Source organism: Hippopotamus amphibius, chromosome 14 (genome assembly GCF_030028045.1).
Source record: "Hippopotamus amphibius kiboko isolate mHipAmp2 chromosome 14, mHipAmp2.hap2, whole genome shotgun sequence".
NCBI lineage: Eukaryota > Metazoa > Chordata > Mammalia > Artiodactyla > Hippopotamidae > Hippopotamus > Hippopotamus amphibius.
In genome coordinates, this window is record NC_080199.1 from 15696900 (window position 1) to 15720393 (window position 23494).

General features: G+C 39.4%; 1 protein-coding gene across 1 annotated transcript in view; it reads right to left on the minus strand.

Moving 5' to 3' along the window:
• The window catches only part of LOC130835846 (ATP-binding cassette sub-family C member 4-like), a 154527-nt gene that overhangs the window by 3631 nt on the left and 127402 nt on the right, over positions 1–23494 (minus strand). The window contains exon 30 of the mRNA XM_057707710.1: positions 15397–15531. Within this exon, the coding sequence (XP_057563693.1) occupies positions 15397–15531 (135 nt within the window). The remainder of the gene's footprint in view (positions 1–15396; positions 15532–23494) is intronic.

Here is a 23494-nt window from a genome sequence, read left to right on the forward strand (position 1 = left end):
ACCTGTAACGTTTAACCCTCTTCTCCGCCAAGACTGTGATCTATGCTAACATGTCACTGGGTCCCGTCAGCCTCGTCCCTTCTCTACTCACCTGAGCTCAGCATCATGGTCTCATCTGCTCTACTGATTAGTCTCCAGACAGGTCTGTCTCCACCCCTATGCCACCCCCACCTTTATCCCCTCTACCACCAGAAGGATCCTCCCAAAAGGCAAACCCCAGCAGGTTTCACCTCCCTCAGGACACTTTATCAGTCTCTGATGCCTCCTCTGTTCTCATCTTTGGTCACTTTCTATGACTGCTTCCCCGCCCAGCTCCACTGAGACACAGGCCACTGCCTGTGGACCTCCTGCCCTTTCTGTGCACATGGCTCCTTCTTCCTGGTCTTGCACCCACTCCCTTCCCTGCAGGAAGCCCAGGCTAACCTGCTCTCAGCTCCCCTGGACTGATGGGGTCATTCCTCTTCTCGGTGCTCATGACTGGCCTCTTCTAACCCCATTAGAGCCTTGTTTTACTGCATTGCATTATAAATATGTGAAGCTGACATGTCATGAGCTGGGTCACTTAGATTGCGGGGAGCCGCCCTGAGAAAGGGGTCCTGCTCCCAGGACATGGCCCTGGGAGCTGCCTTAATTCAAGGATTTGTGTAAAACAAACATAGCTCTCTGTCCCGCCACCCCTGACCTTGAGTATGTGCTTAAACAAAGAGCATGTGATTCCTTGGGCTGCAGTATGTGTTCCCACAGACTCCTTATCGTATGAGAACATCCTGAGACCACGTATGGTACAAGCTACTACGCAAGTTCCTGGTGCCCTTGAAGAGACAGAACAAGTTATAACAAAGAAGGAGTCATTTCGTTTGATGTCCCCCTTTGTTCTGAGAGTGTATAAAAAGCCACCGCATAATAAAGAAGTTTGTCAGTGGCTCTGGAATGCTTCTGCATTCTAGGCTTCTGATCCTCTCGACCCCATCTTTTGTGTGTCTGTCTTTCTTTCTTTCTAAGCCGCGTCGTGTTTGCCTAAGGACCTGATCGATTTTGCCGGCAGGCTCCGGCATTAGATATATGATTACAGATCTATTTTATAAAACCTGACTACAAGTACATTTGTGGATGCTGTCAACAAAGTTATCGCTAGAGATAGTGGACTTCACATATGACATAAAAAAGCACTGAGATACCTACTTTCATATTAAGTGTACTTTCTTTTTCTCTTGTTACTTGCATACCTGCTACCTCCAAAACAGCACTGAATGTGAAATGCTATATATTAAAATGTTCCTTAAATTAAAGAGAGAAATAAGACATTCTTCAAGAATGCTTGGGCCCCACTGGGTGAAATCTGAGGCTATTTCCATTATAATGGAAGCATTTAAAAATAAGGTCTAATTGCATATCATCACCCTCCTCCATTTTATTAAGCTAGCCATACTTTGTGTGGTTCTATATTTATGCAGTCTTGGTGAAACTAAAAACAGCCAAAAGAACAAAAGGAAATACATTTCACTTTCTATTGCTTGACAGTCCTCCCCAAATCACCTGGTTCCTCTCCCCTTAACCCTTCTCAATATAATTTTTTAAAAAGAAAATGTTATTATTAGCATCTTTTAAACAAAATAGCCTTCTCTTCATGGTCTGAAGTACTTGAAACTGAATACTGCAAAGGATCTTCCTGTGTTTAAAATCCCTGATTTGCCCTTTCTTTCTCTCATCTGTTGCCATGGTGTAGACCACACTCTGGCTGACGTAGAAGTGAGAGAAGGCATCTTTTTCAAGGGATGGGTTATGAAGAGGGCTGAGATGACTGAATGCTTGTTAGTTGAGTCCTCGTGGATGGGCTGAGCCTGGGATGGAGAGGCCCAGTCTCACCTCCCTCTCCTTGGACCACTGCTGACCCTGGGAAAATCACTTAAGCTTTCTCTGCACTGGCTGCCTCATTTGTGAAGTGAGACAATGACTTACCTCATAGGAACTAATTGATGGCTACAAACTGCAGGTTGAAAACACGCTGAGGTAAGTATTGAGTGTGATTATGATTCTGCTCAAAGACGTAGCTCATTAGTGCACGAAAAGTAGCAGCATCACCCAGCTTGAATGATGAAAACAAAACATCTGGGAGGCTCTTTTGTGAATCTTCTGATTTTATCTTTACAGAAGCTCAGAGTTGTAGTTGAGACACATACAACTCAGTGAACATGGTAACCCGGGTGGGAGAAAGGTGGTTAAAAGATAACTAACTTCTTCTAGTTATTGAAGAATATCACTGGAGTACGTATTTATGCCTAGAACCCTTCCCCTTTGAGGATGGGATGGGAAATAATGTTATGCATTTCCATAGACAGAATTAAAATTCTGTCCTCTAGTCAGTTTCTTCCTTTCTCTATCTAGTTTTACCCACCTTGGTTGCACATGACCTACTGCTGGTCATCTGCAACAGTGGTGAAATTCCACATGGTCACTGTGGGCCACTCTCAGATAAAATGTCTTTTTTAAAAGACAAATTTATTTATTTATTAAAAAGAAAAAAGATAACTAACTCTTTCTAACCTGTGACTTTGAGAAGTTACTTAGATTCTTCTGCCTCAGTTTCTCCCCCTGAGGGATAATGCCAGCTCAGAATGGTTGTGAAGATTAAAAGAGATGATGTCAAAAAACATTCAAGTTCAGGGCAAGCAAAACCTAAGACCACTGAGTGGTGGGTTTCTTGGCCCTCTTCCATTTCTTCTCTTGGGTTTGGTTCATTATAGTTCCTCCAATGTAGTTGAAACTAACTCTAGTATTTAAACTCCAGCTTTACACAAAGCCACCATCATGGAATTAGATCTTACAATGGAACATTACTCAGTCATTAAAAAGAATAAAATAATTCCATTTGCAGCAACATGGATAGACCTGGAGATTATCATAGTAAGAGAAGTAAGTCTGACAGAGAAAAACAAATATTATATGATATCACCTACATGAGGAATCTAAAAAAATGACACAAATAAACTTATTACAAAACAGAGAGACTCACAGACTTAGAAAACAAACTTATGGTTACCAAAGGGGAAAGGTGGGGGGGAGGGGAGGGATAAACTGGGAGTTTGGGATTGACATATACACACTACTATATTTAAATTAGATAACCAACGACCTATCATATAGCACAGGGAACTCAGCTATATATTCTGTAATAACCTAAATGGAAAAAGAATTTGGAAAAGAATAGATACATGTATATGTATAATTGAATCACTTTGCTGTACACCTGAAACTAATACAAAATTGTTAATCAACTATACTCCAATATAAAATAAAATTTATAAAGCAACAGAGCAATAAAAGCTCCACTTCATGGATAAAGGACAGCAATCAATGATTCAGTACGTGTAGAATTCTGGCTCAAGACTCTATCCATTTATTCTCACTTAACTGCATGACCATACTTCAACCCCAGTAACCCTCAAACTTCTCATCTTGAAAGCCGGTCTAATGTTGTGTACATACTGGCAGGTATATTATCAAAGTTAAAGAGTACTGGAGAGTTAAGATTTTTGCTTTTAACTTAATGGAATAATGAATTTTCTCCCCACCTTACCCTTTCAGAAATCACCCTAAACAGCAAGGATACTGGGAGATAAAAAAATAAGCCCCATCTTTGACAGAATTCCAAAAGGAGTTATTTGAAATCCCCAAAGACAAAAAGATCTGGATAGGCTGCCTTATGCAACTGGATCCAATGGGCAGTGGCAAGACAGAGGGAGGGCACCTAAGGGGAGCAGATCTCAGAAATCTTGGGAGAGCATAGTTCTCCCACTAAGGGGTGAGTTCTAAGGTGCCAGTGAAGAGTCATATAGAATCACGATCTTTGCCTGAACCATGTACATTGGTGAGGTCCTAAGAGAAGAGAGATTCTAAAACACAAGCAGCATTGACTGCCCATCTCTGCAGACTAGGGAGGAATGTGGGCTAAATGAATATGTGTTCTCAATTTCTCTCATTTGCTTATACATATATATACACACACACACACTCTTTCTCTGGGCTGTGAGGAGCATCTGTGTTAAGCAGAGAGAAATCCTTTTAGACTGAAATGATGCCCTGGCCACAACTATCCCACAAATATATGGTCTCAAGAAAAGTCAGTTCAAAGGAGAGTAGTAGGAATAACAATAATAAAAAAAGTAGTATGGGATCTGTAAAATACACAAACAAAAAATGAGGAAAAGGAACAAGATGAGCATTGTGATAGATGTAAAAATACTCACTGAACAGATGAAGATTATGAAAAAATATAATGAAATGCATTCAAAGAAAATGTAGTAGAACAACCAACCTGTGGACAACAGACACCTGAAAGTACAGGAAAACATGGCACAGCAACAGAAGATGATGAAACCTGAGTTGACAGAGGCCAAAAGTGAAATGGAAGAGAAAAGTGAAAACATCAAAGAAATAATCATTCTAAAAGGCAGCACGAAGAAGATTAGTCACTGCTGAAAAAACAGTATGAGCCAAAGAAGGTAGGATTGAGAAAGCAAGCCAAATAATTGTAAATGAATAAAATTTTTTAAAGAATCAATAGCTTTATAAAATAGACAAAGGACAGACAGCATATATATTATAGACACCTGTAAATAGAAGAGTCCAATTAAATAAATTCAAAGATGTAATTCAAGCAAATACTCAGAAATGAAAGATCTGAACCTAGAGACCAAGAGTACGTGATATCCTAGGAAAAAAACTAACAACCTTCAAAATAAAGAATCCTTTGAGCATCCAGGAAAGAAAATCAAGTTATTTTAAATTAGAGATGCAGCAGATAAGTATTTTATACAGTTGACCCTTGAGCAACACAAGGGTTGGGGCACTGACCCTCCGGACAGTCTGTGTTTAACTTTATAGTCACCCTCTGTATCCACAGATTCAACTGCGAATGAAGTAGTACTACAGTACATATTTTAAAAAATCTGTGTACAAGGGGACAGGATTAAGATGGCAGAGTAGGAGGACATGCTCTCACTCCCTCTTGCGAGAGCACCAGAATTACAACTAACTACTGAACAATCATCGACAGAAAGACACTGGAACTCACCAAAAAAGACACCCCACATCCAGAGACAAAGGAGAAGCTGCAATGAGATGGTAGGAGGGGTGCAATCATGTTAAAATCAAATCCCATAAATGCTGGGTGGGTGACTCACAAACTGGAGAACAGTTATACTGCAGAAGTACACCCACTAAGGTGAGGGTTCTGAGCCCCACATCAGGCTTCCCAACCTGGGAGTCCAGCAACGGGAGGAGGAATCCCCAGAGAAGCAGACTCTGAAAGCCAGTGGGATTTGATTGCAGGACCTCCACAGGACGGGGGGAAACAGAGACTCCACTATTGGAGGGCACACAAAAAAATGTGCTCACCAGGACCCAGGGGGAAGGAGCAGTGACCTCATAGGAGACTGAACCAGACCTACCTGCTGGTGTTGGAGGGTTGCCTGCAGAGGTGGGGGGGGGGGGTAGCTGTGGCTCACCGAGGAGGCAGGGGCACTGGCAGCAGGGGTTTTGGAAGTGCTTATTGGTGTGAGCCCTCCCAGAGTCCGCCATTAGCTCCACCAAAAAGCCTGTGGGCTCCAGCACTAGGTGGCCTCAGGCCAAACAACCAACAAGGTGTGAACACAGCCCCACCCATTAGCAGACAAGCAGATTAAAGTTTTACTGAGCTCCGCCCACCCAGTCCTACCCACCATCAGTCCATCCCATCAGGAAGCACACAGGAGGCTCCTAGATAGCTTCCTCCACAAGAGGGCAGACAGCAGAATCAAGCAGTATCAGCAGTATTTCGTCTTGTGGAACTGAAAACCACAGCCACAGAAAGATAGAGAAAATGAAAAAGCAGAGGACTTTGTACCAGATGAAGGGACAGGATAAAACACCAGAAAATCAACTAAATGAAGAGGAGATAGGCACCCTTCCAAAAAAAGAATTCAGAATAATGATAGTGAAGATGATCCAGGGCTTTGAAAAAAGACTGGATGCAAAGATCGAAAAGTTTACCAAAGACCTAGAAGAATTAAAAAGCAAACAAACAGAGATATGCAACACAATAACAGAAATGAAAAGTACACTAGAAGGAACCAATAGCAGATTAACTGAGGCAGAAGGGCGAATAAGTGACCTGGAAGACAGAATGGTGATCATCACTGATGCAGAAAAGAATAAAGAAAAAAGAAGAACTGAAGACAGCCTAAGAGACCTCTGGGACAATGTTAAACGCACCAACACTCTCATTATAGGGGTCCCAGAAGGAGACGAGGGAGAGAAAGGACCTGAGAAAATACTGGAAGAGATTATAGTTGAAAACTTCCCTAACATGGGAAAGGAAATAGCTACCCAAGTCCAGGAAGCGCAGAGAGTCCCAGGCAGGATAAATCCAAGGAGAAACACGCCCAGACATATATTAGTTAAGTTGACAAAAATTAAAGACAGAGAAATGTTATTAAAAGCAACAAGGGAAAAACAACAAATAACATACAAGGGAACTCCCATAAGGTTAACAGCTGATTTCTCAGCAGAAACTCTGCAAGCCAGAAGGGAGTGGCATGATATATTTAAAGTGATGAAAGGGAAGAACCTATAACCAAGAATACTCTACCCAGCAAGGATCTCATTCATATTCGATGGAGAAATCAAAGGTTTACAGACAAGCAACAGCTAAGAGAATTCAGCACCACCACACCAGCCCTACAACAAATGTTAAAGGAACTTCTCTAAGTGGGAAACAGAAGAAAAGGACCTACAAAAACAACAACAAAACAATTAAGAAAATGGTAATAGGAACATACATATCGATAATTACCTTGAATGTAAATGGATTAAATGCACCAACCAGAAGACACAGACTGGCTGAATGGATACAAAATCAAGACCCATATATATACTGTCTACAAGAGACCCACTTCAGACCTAGGGACACATACAGACTGAAAGTAAGGCGATGGGAAAAGATATTCCATGCAAATGAAAATCAAAAGAAAGCTGGAGTAGCAATACTCATATCAGATAAAATAGACTTTAAAATAAAAAATGTTACAAGAGACAAGAAAGGACATTACGTAAAGATCAAGGGATCCATCCAAGAAGAGGAGATAACAATTATAAATATATATGCACCCAATACAGGAGCACCTCAATACATAAGGCAAATGCTAACAACTATGAAAGAGGAAATGCAAGGCAGAAATAGAGACACAGGTGTAGAGAACAAACACATGGACACCAGGTGGGGAAAGCGGGGAGGGTTAGGGGGGAATGAATTGGGAGATTGGGACACCAAATTTTACACTTTAAATATATGCTGTTTATTGTCTGTTAACTGTATCTCAATAAAAGTTCTTAAAAAAAAATCTGTGTACAAGTGGACCCATGCAGTTCAGACCTGTGCTGTTCAAGGGTGAACTCTATTTACAACAAGTTGGGGATTCTAACTCCAATGGACACTTCTTTAAGATAATAGACAGCCCTGTTTTCAACCTTTTATTTGTAGTGCTACCTGCAATAGTAAATACATTTAACTTTATGCTGAGTCTCAGTATATATTCACTATCTATACCTATATTTATCTATCTTGAAAGGAATTTCATGAAATATAAATTTCTGCTAAAATAGTTCAATAGATTCAAGTAATATTTAGTATATTATTATATTAATCAGTTACTTCATTGACTGATAAGTATAATACACTATTTTAAATCTGATAACAAGAGGAAATAAAATTTTAGTAACTATCATACTTTAATGTCATTTACACTTTTGGCTTTATATTCTCAAGGATATATTGTTTATCTTGAATATCAGAAAAAGAATAAAAGATATAAAACATGTACAAGCAAACTTTTTAGCCAACCCAATACTTACTATTACTAGGAAAGATACGTTGCTACTTTTCTTCTATTCCATTCCCTAAAGCATGCTGGTTATGACTGACTAAACAGATTTCCCAGCCCCATTAATGACTCACAACCCAAAGTTTTAAAAATGCGATACTAGGGGACAAACTTTAGCCAACTAAGAGATGTAAAAAGTATCATTTAACACAAGTAAGTAAAATAATAGAGGTTTAAGTATTTTTAAAGATTTGAAGGTAAGCAGTAGAAGAAAAACTAAACTAAAATTTGCTGGTAGAAAGTAGAAAAGGGAAATATGTTGTCAATGTTTATAATGTGGAGTCAATAATAAGGAAATAAAATATTCCTAGAAGACATTAAAGCAATAGACATAAAATAATGATCAAAACCCCCAAAATTAGAGACTACAAATTTAAAAGTTTTTTTTAAAAAAAGCACTAAAAACTGAAAGCAAAACATCACAGAACTAAGATTAAACACACCTATAAGTGTTAAGATTAAATCTCAGAGCTAAACCTAACTATATGCCATTGCAGGAGACGCATCTACGATCTGATATTAAAAGACAATCAAAGACATATCAGGCAATTGAAAACAAAGTGAGAACAGGGAACTCAGTTTCAGTTTTGAACCAGCTTGAATTCAGGGCCAGAAATATTAAATGAATCAAAGAAAAGCACTTCGAAATAGTAGAAAATATGATTTATAGTGAAAACCCAAGTCATGAATATCTATGGACTGAAAAATCATAGCATTGAAATTGTCAAAACAAAAATGACAAGAACAACAAAGTGAGACTTGGTACGATATGAGACTAATTCACCTCTGTAAATCCAAGTCACATCAAATGGACCAAAATAAAGAAGGACAGAGAAAACCCAAGTAATATAATTAATAAATCAATCTAATTAAAAATTAAACTCTATACCTTAAATAGACAATAGTCCATCTTTTCAAATGCCCAAAAAACATTCACAAAAATTACTTATATGCTAGAACACACAAAAAATTAATAAATACTGTTTGTAGGTGGAAATAGTACAGAGAATATTTTTTTAAATCACAAGGCAATGAAATGAGTAAAATGGTGAGTAAAATAGAAAAGAAATAAACATAAAAAATAATCCTCTATTCCCTGGAAATTTTAAAGATCTTTTTCAAATAATTCTTGTGCCAAAGAGGAAGTGAAAACCAAAATTGCAGAATCTATAAATAAAAACCTAACTATTATGAAAACACTACACACTAGAACCTATAGGGTATAGCTAGAACAGTATTCAAAGTTCACAGACTTAAAATATTTATAGTAATAAACAAGAAAGAATGAAAACAAACGCATTCAAGAAGTAAGAAGCAACAAAAAAGTAAACCAAAGAAAGAAGGAATTATTAAAGATAAAAAGCAGAAAGTGATAAATTATAAAAAAAGAATAAAAGTAGTAAGTGAATGTGAGAGCTCCTTCTTTGGGGAAAAAAAACGTAAAACTGTAACAGTTAATTAGAAGGGAAAATGAGGAGTAGGGAATGGAGAAGCATAAATACTATGTAGCCTTTAAAAAGAATGAGGTAACTATATACATTGATATAATCTGAGATATAATATTAAATGAAAACCAAGGAACAGCTATCATTTGTGCTTAAAAACCAGAAGGCCACATATGCACAAGTTCTTACTGCCACGTATGCACAAGTTCTTACTGATGCACAGAACATGTCAAAAGAACAGTCAAAGATGGTGTTGGGGCCCCACCCTGGGGAGGAGCTGTATGATGACAGGAGTGGCAGAGTGACTTACGTTTTATTCATAAATTTTAAAAGCCTATTTTAAAATGTAAAGCTTTTGAATTTTGTAGTATTAGATGTATCATTTGTTTAAAAACTGATAATTAAAAATACATTTTAATTATTTAGAGTCTCTAAAGCTGCTTAGAAGAACTATGGGTACTTTTTTTTTTAGTTATTGAAAGGTAAGGGTTCAATCTACAGCCTTTTAAAAAATGGTCCCACTTTTATACTGTAAAATCCTCTATATTCTCAAAGAACTTAAGCATCTGCTGTCTCAACTGATCCTTGTAATAACCATTCGAAGAGGCCAGGCAGTGCTGTAATCCCTGCACTACCTACAGGTGAGGACTCTGAGGCTCAGAGACTTTGGGGGATATAAGGCCACGTGGCTGCTAAGTGCCTCCTCCAGTTCAAACTGGTCCAGGCTCCTAGATCTAGGATTTCATAATTATGGGGTATCTAGTGATTTCATGAATAGATAAAACGACACAGATTACACACTGAGAACAAAGGAACTTCAAAAAAACCCTCAATTAGGTCGGCTTCATCAGAGAAGAAAATGAATGATAGCCATTCATCCTGTGTTATGGGCCGAATTGTGTCCCCTCCAATTTTATATGTTGAATTCCTAACCCACCCCCCCTCCCCAGGTCCCTCAGAATGTGACTCTATTTGGAGATAGGTTCTATTCAAAAATTCTATTTTTTATTGGATTATAGTTGATTTATAATGTTGTTAGTTTTAGGTGTACAACAAAGCAAATCAGATACACACACACACACACACACACACACACACACGAGGTGAGTCAAAAATTATCCATACCAAGGCAGTGCAGCCAACAGAAGTTTTAATATAACCAGAGTGTGGATAATTTTTGACTCACGCTCGTGTATGTGTGTGTGTGTGTGTGTGTGTGTGTGTGTGTACACTGTTTTTAATATTCTTTTCCCACCATATAGGTCATTACAAAGTACTGAATAGAGTTTCCTGTGCTATACAGTAGGTCCTTATTAGTTATCTATTTTAATCTTAAAAAACTAAATGTAGAACTACCATATGATCCAGCAATCCTACTCCTGGGCATATATCCAGAGAAAACCATAATTCAAAAATATACATGCACCCCATTGGGAATGTAAATTGATACAACCACTATAGAGAAAAGTATGGAGGTGTCTTAAAAAACTCAAAATAGAACCACTATGTGACCCAGCAACCTCACTACTGGGCATATACCATGAGAAAACCATAATGCAAAAACACACAGGTACCCCTATATTCATTGCAGCACCATTTACAATAGCCAGGACATGGAAGCAACCTAAATGTCCCTCAACAGATGAATGATAAAGAAGATAGGTGCATACATACAATGGAATATTAGCCATAAAAAGGAACGAAATTGGGTCATTTGTAGTGATGTGGATGGACCTAGAGTCTGTCATACAGAGTGAAGTAAGTCAGAAAAACAAATACCATATATTAATGCATGTGTGTGGAATCTAGAAAGATGTTATAGATGAGCCTGTTTGCAGGACAGGAATAGAGATGCAGATGTAGAGAACAGACATGTGGACACAGGGGAGAAGGGAAGGGTGGATGAATTGGAAGAGTAGGGTTGACATATATACACTACTGTGTGTAAAATAGATAGCTATTGGGAAGCTGCTGCATAGCACAGGGAGCTCAGCTCAGTGCTCTGTGATGACCTAGAGGGGTGGGATGAGGGGGGTTTGAGGGATGTTCAAGAGGGAGGGGATATAGGTATACACATAGTGACTCACTTCATTGTACAGTAGAAACTAACACAACATTGTAAAGCAATTATACTCCAATCTAAAAAAAAGTATGTGTGTGTGTGTATATATATATATATATATACACACACACTCACATACATACACCCCAATGTTCATTGCAGCTCTGTTTACAATAACCAAGACATGGAAGCAACCTAAATGTCCATTGACAGAGGAGTGGATAAAGAAGATGTGGTACATATATGTAATGGAATATTACTCAGCCATAAAAAGAATGAAATAAAGCCATTTGCAGCAACATGGATAGGGTCCTTACAGAGGCGATGAAGTTAAAATGAAGTCATGTAGGTGGGCTGTAATCTATTCAATAATATAACTGGTGTCCTTACAAGAAGAGGAGATTAGGACACAAGCACACATAGAGGAAAGACCATGTGAAGACAAAGAGAGAAGACGGCATCTGCAAGCCAAGGAGAGAGGCCTCAGAGGAAACCAACCCTATGGACATCTTGACCTCAGACTTCCAACATCCAGAGCTGTGAGAAAATAAGTTTCTGTTAAGTCACTTATTCTGTGGTACTTTGAATGGCAACCCTAGTAAACTAATGCACCCTTCAGCTTTATGAATCTAAAAAGTACTTTCTCTACCATTTCATGGATCATCTAAAAGGGTCAGTGATTCAGCTTACCTGCACCAACATTTTCAGAGAAGGAACTACGCAGTCAAGGAAATGTGACTTGGAAGCACCTTTTCCCAGATGCTGAGTTTTCTTTTGAAATGAATGTATTCTGTTCTGTTAGAGCAAAAAGCTTGTTGACTTAGGCTAATCCTCCCGATGTTACAGTTCTGAATGATGCATTGATACCTGATGCTTGGACATTTAAAAAGTTGACAGTCTGACCAAGCATGTTACAGAAATACTGTCAAGAAGATATTCAACTGGGATGAGAAACAGGATATGTATTTCCTTATGTCTTTCCGTGGAGGTGACCTGAACCAGTGGTAGGACTGAAATCTAAGAGTGATGCTCTGCCACCCTGTGAACTTGGGTGACTGGTCCTACTTTGGCTACGACATGAAAGGAGCAGTGTTCTCAGACTCAACACAGAACACAGTACCTAGGGTGGCACTCAGCCTCTGCTAGCAATTCACCCTCTAGGCTCCTTGGACCAGCTGTGTGACCTTGAGTGAGCCCTTAACCCAATCTCCTCATCCATGATGTGGGATAAAAAAGGACCATCATGAGGATTAAGTGAAATCATATATGCAAGAATTATATAAAATCAATTATAAAGAACTACACAAATGTAACTTATCATTAATATTGTTAAAGTAGATGCAGGATTGTTAAAGTAGACCAGGAATCACAAGATTTCTAATTCTGTGACCTATGTCTGTTTTTGTATGTATGTTACACTTGATTTAAAACACTTACTGAAAGAAAAGATTTCTGATTCCTTAAAACACTAAAAATAGAACTACCATATGACCCAGCAATCCCACTACTGGGCATATACCCAGATAAAACCATAATTCAAAAAGATACATGTACCACAATGTTCACTGCAGCATTATTTACAATAGCCAGAACATGGAAGCAAACTAAATGTCCATTGACAGATGAACGGATAAAAAAGATGTGGCACATATATACAATGGAATATTACTCAGCCATAAAAGGGACGAAATCGACCTATTCGTAGTGAGGTGGACGGACCTAGAGTCTGTCATACAGAGTGAAGTAAGGCAGAAAGAGAAAAACAAATATGGTATGCTAACACATATTTACAGAATCTAGACAAATGGTACTGATGAACCTAGTGGCAGGGCAGGAACAGAGATGCAGACATAGAGAATGGACTTGAGGACACTGGGAGGAGGGGAAGCTGGGATGCAGTGAGAGAGTAGCATCGACATATACACACTACCAAATGTAAGATAGATGGCTAGTGGGAAGCTACTACAGAGCACAGGGAGACCAGCTTGATGCTTTGTGAAGACTTAAACGGGTGAGATAGGGAGGTTGGGAGGGAGGCTTAAGAGGGAGGGGATGGGGATATATGTATACATGTGGCTCTTTCACTTTGTAGTACAGCAGAAACTGACACAATACTGTAAAGCAATTATACTCCAATAAAGATCAAAAAAAAAAAAAAAAGAAAAGATTTCTAATTCTGTGTGTGCTGCAAACTATTGTAACAGTAGTTATATACATAGGGCCACCTCCTTCTAAGGGGCCTTAGTTTCCTCACTTGTAAAATGAGGGTATTGAACCCTATTATCTTATACTATTCAGACTTGTCTAAAATTCTGTGATCTATCTTTCATTACTCAATGTCTTGATAACACACTTTTTAAATGAAGGCCTTGACACATAGGTGTTAACACTGCTCTTTGATGTGAAATGCCTAAGGTCAAAAGAACAAAAGGGTTTGTGAGATTCCTGACTGTTCTGTGACTAGGTTATACAGGGAATCACAAATGACTGACCTGGTGCTAGGAGGGAAACTCTGATTGGGAAACAATCTAGTAGATGAAAGCGATCTGTCAATTTTAGGCATAAAAAAAAAATATTGGGCTCCAAGTGCAGCTTCTCTACATTTGCATACGATACAAGTACTTATGAAAAGTTCTGAACACAATCTTCGTTGTCTCTAATCCTAGGCTTGAACTAGCAAACTCTGCCAGCTCTTCAGCCAGCTCTGTGGCCCTGGGCAATTTCCTACCCTAAGAACAGTGGAAGGTACCACTCTTCATTTCTACAGAGGAGGACTGAGATGAAACAGTGACAGAGAGAACTTAGGCTACACTTTAGATAAATCTTTCAAAAAGAAGTACTGTTAGACACTGGGACATGTTTTCTTTAAAAGATATTTTAAACATTACACAAGTAACTTTATTCTACTTACAAGTGAAAATCTGGGAAATGCAGAAAAGTATAAGGAAAAATGCACCCATAATCTAATGCCCAGAGATAAAGTTTTGATGGGAAGACCCACCACAGACAGCTGGAAGCCTCATGCTCCCTGAGCCACGCCTCTCAAGGGGAAGGAACGCCAGACCTCTTTCCCTCCATCCATCCTTCTATCAATCCCACTCTCAGCTTGTTCCAGAAAGGATTATAGGCAGCTGCACAACATAGGCTAAGTCCTTTAAACCAGACCTCAGTTACCACACATGTAGGAGATACTACCACCTCACCTTTGTTAGAAAGATGCCATGTGACCTGAATGTTATGCATTGAGCACCTTTCTCACACCATGTACAGTGCTTAGTGCTTTCACACACCTCATCTCTGTAAAAGTGCTTTGTAAACCTTCAAGCACCATTCAGAACACAGTGTTAAGGTATTGTCAATTCCTGATTTATCCTGATGACAATTTCATCTTCTAGAAGGTAGAGGAAGCATAAGGGGGCAACTGGACCTAATTCTAAACAAGAAAAAATTAGGGAGAAAATGACAGTATCATGTAGGAGTTTTCTTTACAGATCAGAAAACAGAAACAACCTACATCTTTCCCTGGTAGAGCTTTCTAGACCCAATGAACAACATTCTACCTTTTTTAGCTCCAACTCTCAAATTTCCTGGATGTTCCTTGACAGCACTTGCATCACAAATGTGCTGAGCACCAATCAGAATGAAATGCAAAGGGTCTGCAAAATGGGAGTGTTCTGTGCTCTATGAGAGTCTGAACCCAGAGCCCAATGTGTGGAATGTCCCATCCAAAATCTCTCTCAGGTGCACGGGAACACGCACACATCCTGCACCCCACCCCCACGACTTCTGTAGATTCTCAGCAGATGCACCTTCAACCTGAGACCTGTCGTTAAGACCCAGTCATGAAGCGCTGTCTCTGGACGCTTATAATTGTAAAGGACACAGAGTGCTTGTTACCAGATCCCTGGTGGAGATCGTGAGGCGTGAACCCTGGAGAAACTTTAATCACAACTCCCTGCAGCAGGCTCACCTGTTTTGCTCTTTCAATGAGGGCAGTGGCCTTGGCCTCACCCAGTTGTTGCACTATCTTGTAAAACAGGCTGTCTGTATCTTGCAGCAACTCATACGGCCGTGCATATTCTTTTAGTGTCCCTGAATCCAAAACCTGTTAATAAGCAGAAAGAAACCCGTTAGCACACAATGTTTCCCAGTAATGTATTATAACTCAAAATATTTTGTAAAGGGACAGGAAGGGAAGAATAGAGAAAATCTGTCTGGGTGGTAGGCCTGACTGATGTTTAAATGGTTTGATTACTTTGTTTTACTAGGCAGACAAAGGCCTAATCCAACCTTATATTATTATAATGTTATAGGAAAAGAAGCAAATGAAAGTTTTAGATTATGATCACTGGTACTCAACAATCTGTAGCATTTTAAATTTTGCCAAGGGCATTTCAGGTTGTAAGCACTGGTTAGTGCATTTAGCTCTCAGACTCTGAGCTTTAAGGGCTGTATATACAAGATATACAGAGTTGGCAAATTTCTTGATTCAAGAAAATCAGACTCAACGTATCTAGAAAGTAGGCTGACATCATACAGACCAGATGGCAATGACCTGGCAAATTAATTATCTAGTTGGTTTGACAGAAACTGAGCAATATTTGGGAAAATAGTAAATGATTCCAGAATTTCTTTAGGGTCCTGGATTATGTCAGCTGCTAAGAGGGGCAGAATCCCTTGTCCAAGAGGTTAAGACACTTCTTGGAGTTGGCTTTGGTTGTAGTTTATTTTTCCGAGAGTGAAAGCCTAGCAAAAAGAGCTGCTACTTAAGCAGCTATAGCATAATTGCTCTGCACAGAGGAAATCTCTATAAATCCGATTTTCTCTTTGGATAAGACTAAAGAAACAAGTAAGAAATTGAGCTTCCAATTCTAGCGATCATGGCCTACACAGCACACAGGGGCGGCCCAATCTGAATTGCCAAGGATCTGAATCTGTTTTCACAAATTATCTTTCTTTGCTTCTTTTTCTTTCTTCAGCTGCCTGCCTTTTAGCCCTTTTACTGCACATTGATATGTCCACAAATTGGAAATTAAAGGGAGAGGAAGGAGCTCTCAACTCTGCCTTTCTACTTATTAGTGGCTTTGCTTAACGGTTTTGGAGGGAAAAAACACTCTGAAACAATTGGCTCAAATGACAGCTATAAAAACAGTTCAGATGTTAAGTAGTTCTTAGTTCTTCATTTAGGTCATGGTTAGAGTAAATGTATCTTAAGAGAATACGCTGAAACTCTAAGCAGGACACAGGTTTTTTCTCCACATTTAGGTATTACAGTTAATTCTGTCCCATGATATTTAATTAGAAATATGTATTGTTTCATAAAGGCCATTTTCCTGTTAATCTTTTGTTTACTACTGTGAATCATTGCTAAGGACAGCTTTCTCAAAAGAGCTCAAGAATAATTGAATCTGTCACATCCACATAATAATTTAAATGCTCTGTAACCTGGCATGACGATTTAGACGCCCTGAATGCGTAATTTTACTTAAGCATAGCATGATAGAACATAACTACTCCTCCTGATGTTGAAGAAGAAGAAAAAATGCAATTTTAAAGCACAGGTCTCCACACCCCTACAATCTATGAGAGTGAGCAAGAATATATAATGGAGAAAAGACAGTCTCTTTAGCAAAAGGTACTGGGAAAGCTGGATAGCTACATGGAAATCAATGAAATCAGAACACTCCCTCACACCGTGTACAAAAATAAACCTCAAATGGTTTAAAGACCTAAATTTAAGACATGACAGGAATTCCCTAAACTCCCCGCTTCCATTACAGGGGACATGGGTTCAATTCTTGGTCAGGGAACTAAGATCCCCCAGGAAGTGTGGTGCAGCCTAATAATAATAATAATACAATTTAATTTAATTTTTAAAAAAGACATGACAGCATAAAACTCCTAGAAGAGCATATAGGCAAAACATTCTCAGACATAAATTGTAGCAATATTTTCTTAGGTCAGTCTCTCAAGGCAAAAGAAATAAAAGCAAAAATAAACAAATGGGACCTAATCAAACTTAAAAGCTTTTGCACAGCAAAGAAAACCACTACCAAAACAAAAAGACAACCTATGGAACAGGATAAAATATTTATAAATGATGCGACTGACAGGGGGTTAATATCCAAAATACACAAACAGCATATACAACTCAATATCAAAAAAACAAACAACCCAATCAGAAAACGGGCAGAAGACCTAAACAGACACTTCTCTAAAGGAGACATTCAGGGCCAATAGGCACATTAAAAGATGCTCAATATCACTAATTATTAGAGAAATGCTAATCAAAACCAAAATGAAGCATCACACTTTCAGAATGGCCATCATCAAAAAGTCTATATGTAATAAATTCTGGAGGGGATGTTGAGAAAAGGGAACCCTCCTACACTGTTATTGGGAATGTAAATTGGTATATCCACTATGGAAAAAAGTACAGAGGTTCCTTAAAAAACTGAAAATAGTCCTACCATATGATCCAGCAATCCCACTCCTGGACATATATTCAGAAAAGACGAAAATCCTAATTCAAAAAGATAATGCAGGTCTTCCCTGGTGGCACAGTGGTTAAGTGTCTGTCTGCCAATGCAAGGGACACAGGTTCAATCCCTGGTCTGGGAAGATCCCACATGCCTCAGAGCAACTAAGCCCATGTGCTGCAAATACTGAGCCTGCGCTCTAGAGCCTGCGAGCCACAACTGTTGAGCCTGTGTGCCACAACCACTGAAGCTCACATGCCTAGAGCCTATGCTCCGCAACAAGAGAAGCCACCGAAATGAGACACTCTTGCAACGCAACGAACAGTAGCCCCCGCTATCTGTAAATAGAGAAAGCCCGTGAGCAGCAATGAAGCCCCAATGCAGCCAATAAAATAAATATATTTTTAAAAGCTACAGTCTCATAAAAATATGTAAAAAAAAAGATAATGCACCCCAATGTTCATAGCAGCATTATTTACAACAGCCAAGACATGGAACCAACCCAAGTGCCCATCAGCAGATGATTGGTTTAAGAAGATGTGGTACAGTCATACAATGGAATATTACTCAAACCATAAAAAGGATGAAATATTGTCATTTGCATCATTTGCACCAATATGGATGGACCTAGAGAATATCATACTAAGTGAAGTTATACAGAGACAAATATGATATCATTTATATGTGGAATCTAAAAAATAATACAAATGAATCTATATACAAAACAGAAACAGACTTGCAGAAATAGAAAACAAACTTGTGGTTACCAAAAGGGAAAAGGAGGGGGTGTAAAAACTAGGACTATGGAATCAACATACAAACTATTACACATAAAATAAATAAGCAAAAAGGATTTACTGTATGACACAGGGAACTATATCCAATATCCTGTAATAACCTATAATGGAAAATATTCTGAAAAAATATATACATATAACAATCACTTTGATGTACACCTGAAACTAACACAATATTATATTATAAATCAACTATACTTCAATTATAAAAAAAGAGTAACAAACACATGGTCAAAACACATTTGTGGAAAACTTAAGTATAAGTTCATTAATTTCTGAATTTATTCAGTAAACATTTATTGCATATTTAACTGCATTGATGGCATCATGATGGATGCTGTGGAAGAAGAAAACACAAGTAATTCACAGCCCCTGCCTTCAGGGAGCCTACAAAAGGAGAGAGAGAAGAAAATCCTCAGGTTTCTACAACGCAAGCAAAAAAGCACAAAGAGGAAATTAGTAACAGAACAGATGACTTCTGGCCAGAGATTGTGAGGATGAGCTTCAAAGAGAAGAGAAGGCAGTGAACTGGACCTTGAAGAATGGATAGACTTGAACATGCAGAAACGGGGGTGGGTGGGTGGACAATGCTCATTCCAGACACAGGGAACAACATGGGCCCAGAGGGCTGGAGGCGAGCCTGGCAGCTCCGTAAGGAAAGGGTTATGTGTTTTATTCACTTATTCACTTTGCATCTCAGGGCCCTGGCATTGTACATGACAGGTAACGGCACACACTACACGCTGGTTGAAAGATAAACACAAAAGAAACTAAATTCAGGGCATCATTGGGTGAGCGCCCAAAGGTATAGTTTGGCAAGACTATATGGTGAGATCCAGGGAAGACAAGTATAGCTGGTATGGGAACAGCTAAGGCAGTGGGATACAGGGATGACAGGATTAGGGATGTGGGCTTGCAGGACCACATGCCCCAGGTTGATGACTATGGGCAAGAGGAAGTGAGAGAAAAATCAGAAAGAGACAAACCCGGGTTGAGGATGGAGGCCTGAAACTCATTTATTGCCAGATATTGGAAAAGACTAAGAAGAAAAAGGATAGTCAGAGAGGAGGGGGAGTTGAAAGGAGCAGGAGTGCAGTGCAGCCAAGGCTCATATGAGGGGCTACAAGAGCTTCACTAGGACGCAGACTGAAAAAAGGCCAAGAAGAGAATTTTACCAACTTAGCCTTTACATTTACTGGTTTGATCAAAGCTTCAGAACAGATAAACATAAAGCAACTCCAAATTCTCTTTATGTACAGAAAACTAGGTATAATTTTTAATTTTTATTTTAACATCCTTCATATCTATAAGAAAAGGCTCCTGTAATCTCCCTGTGTCCCCACTCTTCCTGCAACCCAAGATAAACTATAAACTAAATCACACATTCAAGCTGGTGTGATAACAATTCTTCAACCCTAGGCTCTCTCCAGGACTGCCAACTTAGATTTGCTTGTCACTTTTTAGTAAATTAAGGAAAAATACATTATACTGGATTAGTTAGTCACATAAACTCAGTGAAGATGTGTTTATCAGGCCTGTGTATCTGCTGATATTACAGGTATCTGTCCTGGACATAAAAATTAATGGACCCACTGCAAAATAAGTGGATCCATTTTCACTGGCAGGAAGCCGTCAGTGGTCATGGGGTGGCTGCAGGGAGAGGTGCGGACAGGACAGGATGGAGGAGAAGCCTGACGACAGGAAAGAGATGCTGGGAACAGCTTTCAATATGGCGACGAGCAATAAAGGGAGATCCTGCTTAGTGATAGTAGTGTGGGGAGGGGAAGACCTAAGTGTCAGATCTCTGTTTCTGGATCCCAGGTGACCCAGGGACAGTTATCCAACCCAGGAAAGTGGGTCCCTCATTGGTAAAATGGGTGCCTGTGATTTTCTCAGAGACTGGATAATATGGCAAGTATTAACCCAAAATCCTTTCTTAGGTCTTGAAATAAAGGTTTAAAATAATAAAATCATTCTTCTCACTGTTGGTTATCCCTTCATCAGCATCTGTCACTTCCCCAGTCACTCCCTGAGGCTGGCCGCCCGCCCTCTTGAGCATTAGGTTTTGCAGCAGATTGACTTGTCTTTTTGTCCTTAAAGCTTTCAAGACAATCATTTGCTTTCTTTAAAGGAAACACATACAGGCATCCCTCGGAGATATTGCAGGTTCCGTTCCAGAACACCGGAATAAAGTGAATATCGCAATAAAGTGAGTCGCACACATTTTCTGGTTTCCCAGAGCGTATGGAAGTTATGTTTACGCTTGATATTATAGCCTATCAAGTGTGCAATAAAATCACATTGAAAAAATAATGTACAGACCTTAATTTAAAAATAATTTATTGCTAAAAAATACTAACCATCACCAGAGCCTTTAGCAAATCATAGTAGTTACATCAAAGATCACTGATCACAGATCACCATAACAAATGTAATGATAGTGAAAAAGTTTGAAATTTTGTGAGAATCACCAAAATGTGACACAGAGACATGGAGTGAACAAATGCTTTTGGAAAAACCGTGCCGATAAAAAGGTTGTGACAAATCTTCAGTTTGTTTTTTTAAAAAAAAGTATTGTGAAGTATTGCACTTCACAGTATCTGTGAAATGCAAAAAAAACAAACACGCCTGTATTTCTAAAGAAAGCAAGAAAAAAAATTACCTCAAAAATCAAAGGTTTGAGAAAACATTTTGTGGTGTTTTTGCTGAATTGAAAGTCAACAGCTAATCAGAAGCTCTAGAAAAAAATATAAGTTTTACACCTGGGGTGTGAGCACAGAGGACAATTGCCCAACTCTGAAGCTAGGGGATGCCTGTCTTGGGTCCCCTGAGGTCTAATCCTGCCGTTCCTACCAAAGGAGTCAGCAACAGCAACCAGCTCGGACCAAGATGTAAACAAGTGGCCAAGTTTACATCTGCCGGTGGGACCTCTCTGTGATATCACTGATGCACTCTTGGCCAGGGAGCACTAAACTGAAGGTCTCCCAACCATAGGAGTGGGAAGGGCAGCTCCACAGTCAGGGGCAAGGTTCATCACGGAAAACAAGGTCAGTCATCGCAAATGTGACAGATTCCAAAGAGGACCCTTGAATTTCCCTTCTCCCTCCATCTTCCCCATTTACCAAGATGCTCAGGCCCCACACCCAGAAACCATCATCAACTCCTCTCTCTTCCCTCAGATCCCACGTTCAATCCATCACACAGTCTCCTTGGCTCCACTTCTTTATCTACCCCAATCCAACCACCTCACCGTTTCCACTGCCAGCACCTTAGTCTAAGTCACCAACAGTCGAGAGAGGGCACAATTGTGAGAGAGAGTCAACAATGCATTTGGAGAACGGAAAGACCACCAACATGGTTTTAGCTATAAAGGAAAGAGGGGGAGCAGAGTGGGACAAAGCTAGAAAGGTGGGGAGGGGCTGGGCTGTAAATTGCTTTGTGAAACCATGTTAAGGATTTATTCAAAGACACTGACCAAGAGAGAAAAATATGAGGTTATAGAAGTTTACCAGGAGATACTGGTAAGTAAAGCATTAAACAAAAGGACATATTTTGATAATGGCAACAAAGCTGATTGGTTAAAGGGATATAGGTCTTCACATCTGTGGATCAAGTGCTGAGGGGTAAGACTTAGAAGTGACCAGCTCACAAGTCTGTCAAATTCTGTCCTTCCTCACTGTTTCCCTAATTGATCACATATTCCAAGGTGACAGTATTTCTAAGAATTAGATAATAAAAGGAAACTGCTACCATCAATGCTGTAACACCAAAAACCAAAAATAAATCTCCAGGGTACGTTTAGGAGAAAAGCATTTATTTGAATGGACCCCTAACTAAGCTGGAGACCAAGCCATCTTTGTGCTGCTGCCTCTAAAGCCTGACAAAGATTTTGAAACAGGTAAATTTCACAGCATCATTCATTTATTGTGGAAGAAGGGTGCTTTTGGGAACAGTCTGAGAGATACAATGCTAAGAGGTAAGAATAACAAAAGTACAGGTAAAAAGTAGAAATAAAAGTTTCTTTTTCGAATTAGCATTCAGAAACACAAAACGAGGGATAAGGATGCTCCATACTAAGCAACATTTCTGGAATTTAAGAGTCACTGTCCTGCACTCTTGGAATGTCACCTGCTCACTCATGAAAGTCGGCAAGTGGGGCCTGCTTCCTACTGTAATGTTCTAGTCCAGGTGACCAGACACACTGATTGGAGCCTAGAGCATCCCTGTGTTGGGGATGCCCCACTCCTGTCATCTGCCTCCTCAGAGCTCACTCCTGCACACGTACAACTTGGGGGAGTGAGGCTACAGGCACTGCTTCAATGCTGACAGGCTGGTATCTTCTCAGTGCCCCAATGATGATCGCATCTGACAATGCATGTGAAGTAGGGTGGGAGGTGATATTCCAGAAACTGCCCAAGAAGTTGAAAGAGACAGTTCCATTGTCCTTGGACATAAGGAAGTTTGGGTATCACTGACCACTCATTACTGAGTATTACCTGTTTAGTATGGACCATCAAAATCACAACTAACTCCACCTGTTGCCTCTTATGCATTATGAAGGCCTTCTTTATTTATTTCATCATTAATCAGCATCACTGGATACTGTGGTGTCTCCTGACAATAGTTACCATCCATAAGATGAGTGAAATAAGCTCATTGTCACAGGCTAGGGGTTAACCCTAAAATACCTTCCTTTGGGATTATTTGCAGCCAAAGGCTTTTCTTTTGAGAGATGATTTCCTTATCATTTTTCTTTTTCTTTCTTTTTTTTTTGGGGGGGGGGCTGTGTTGG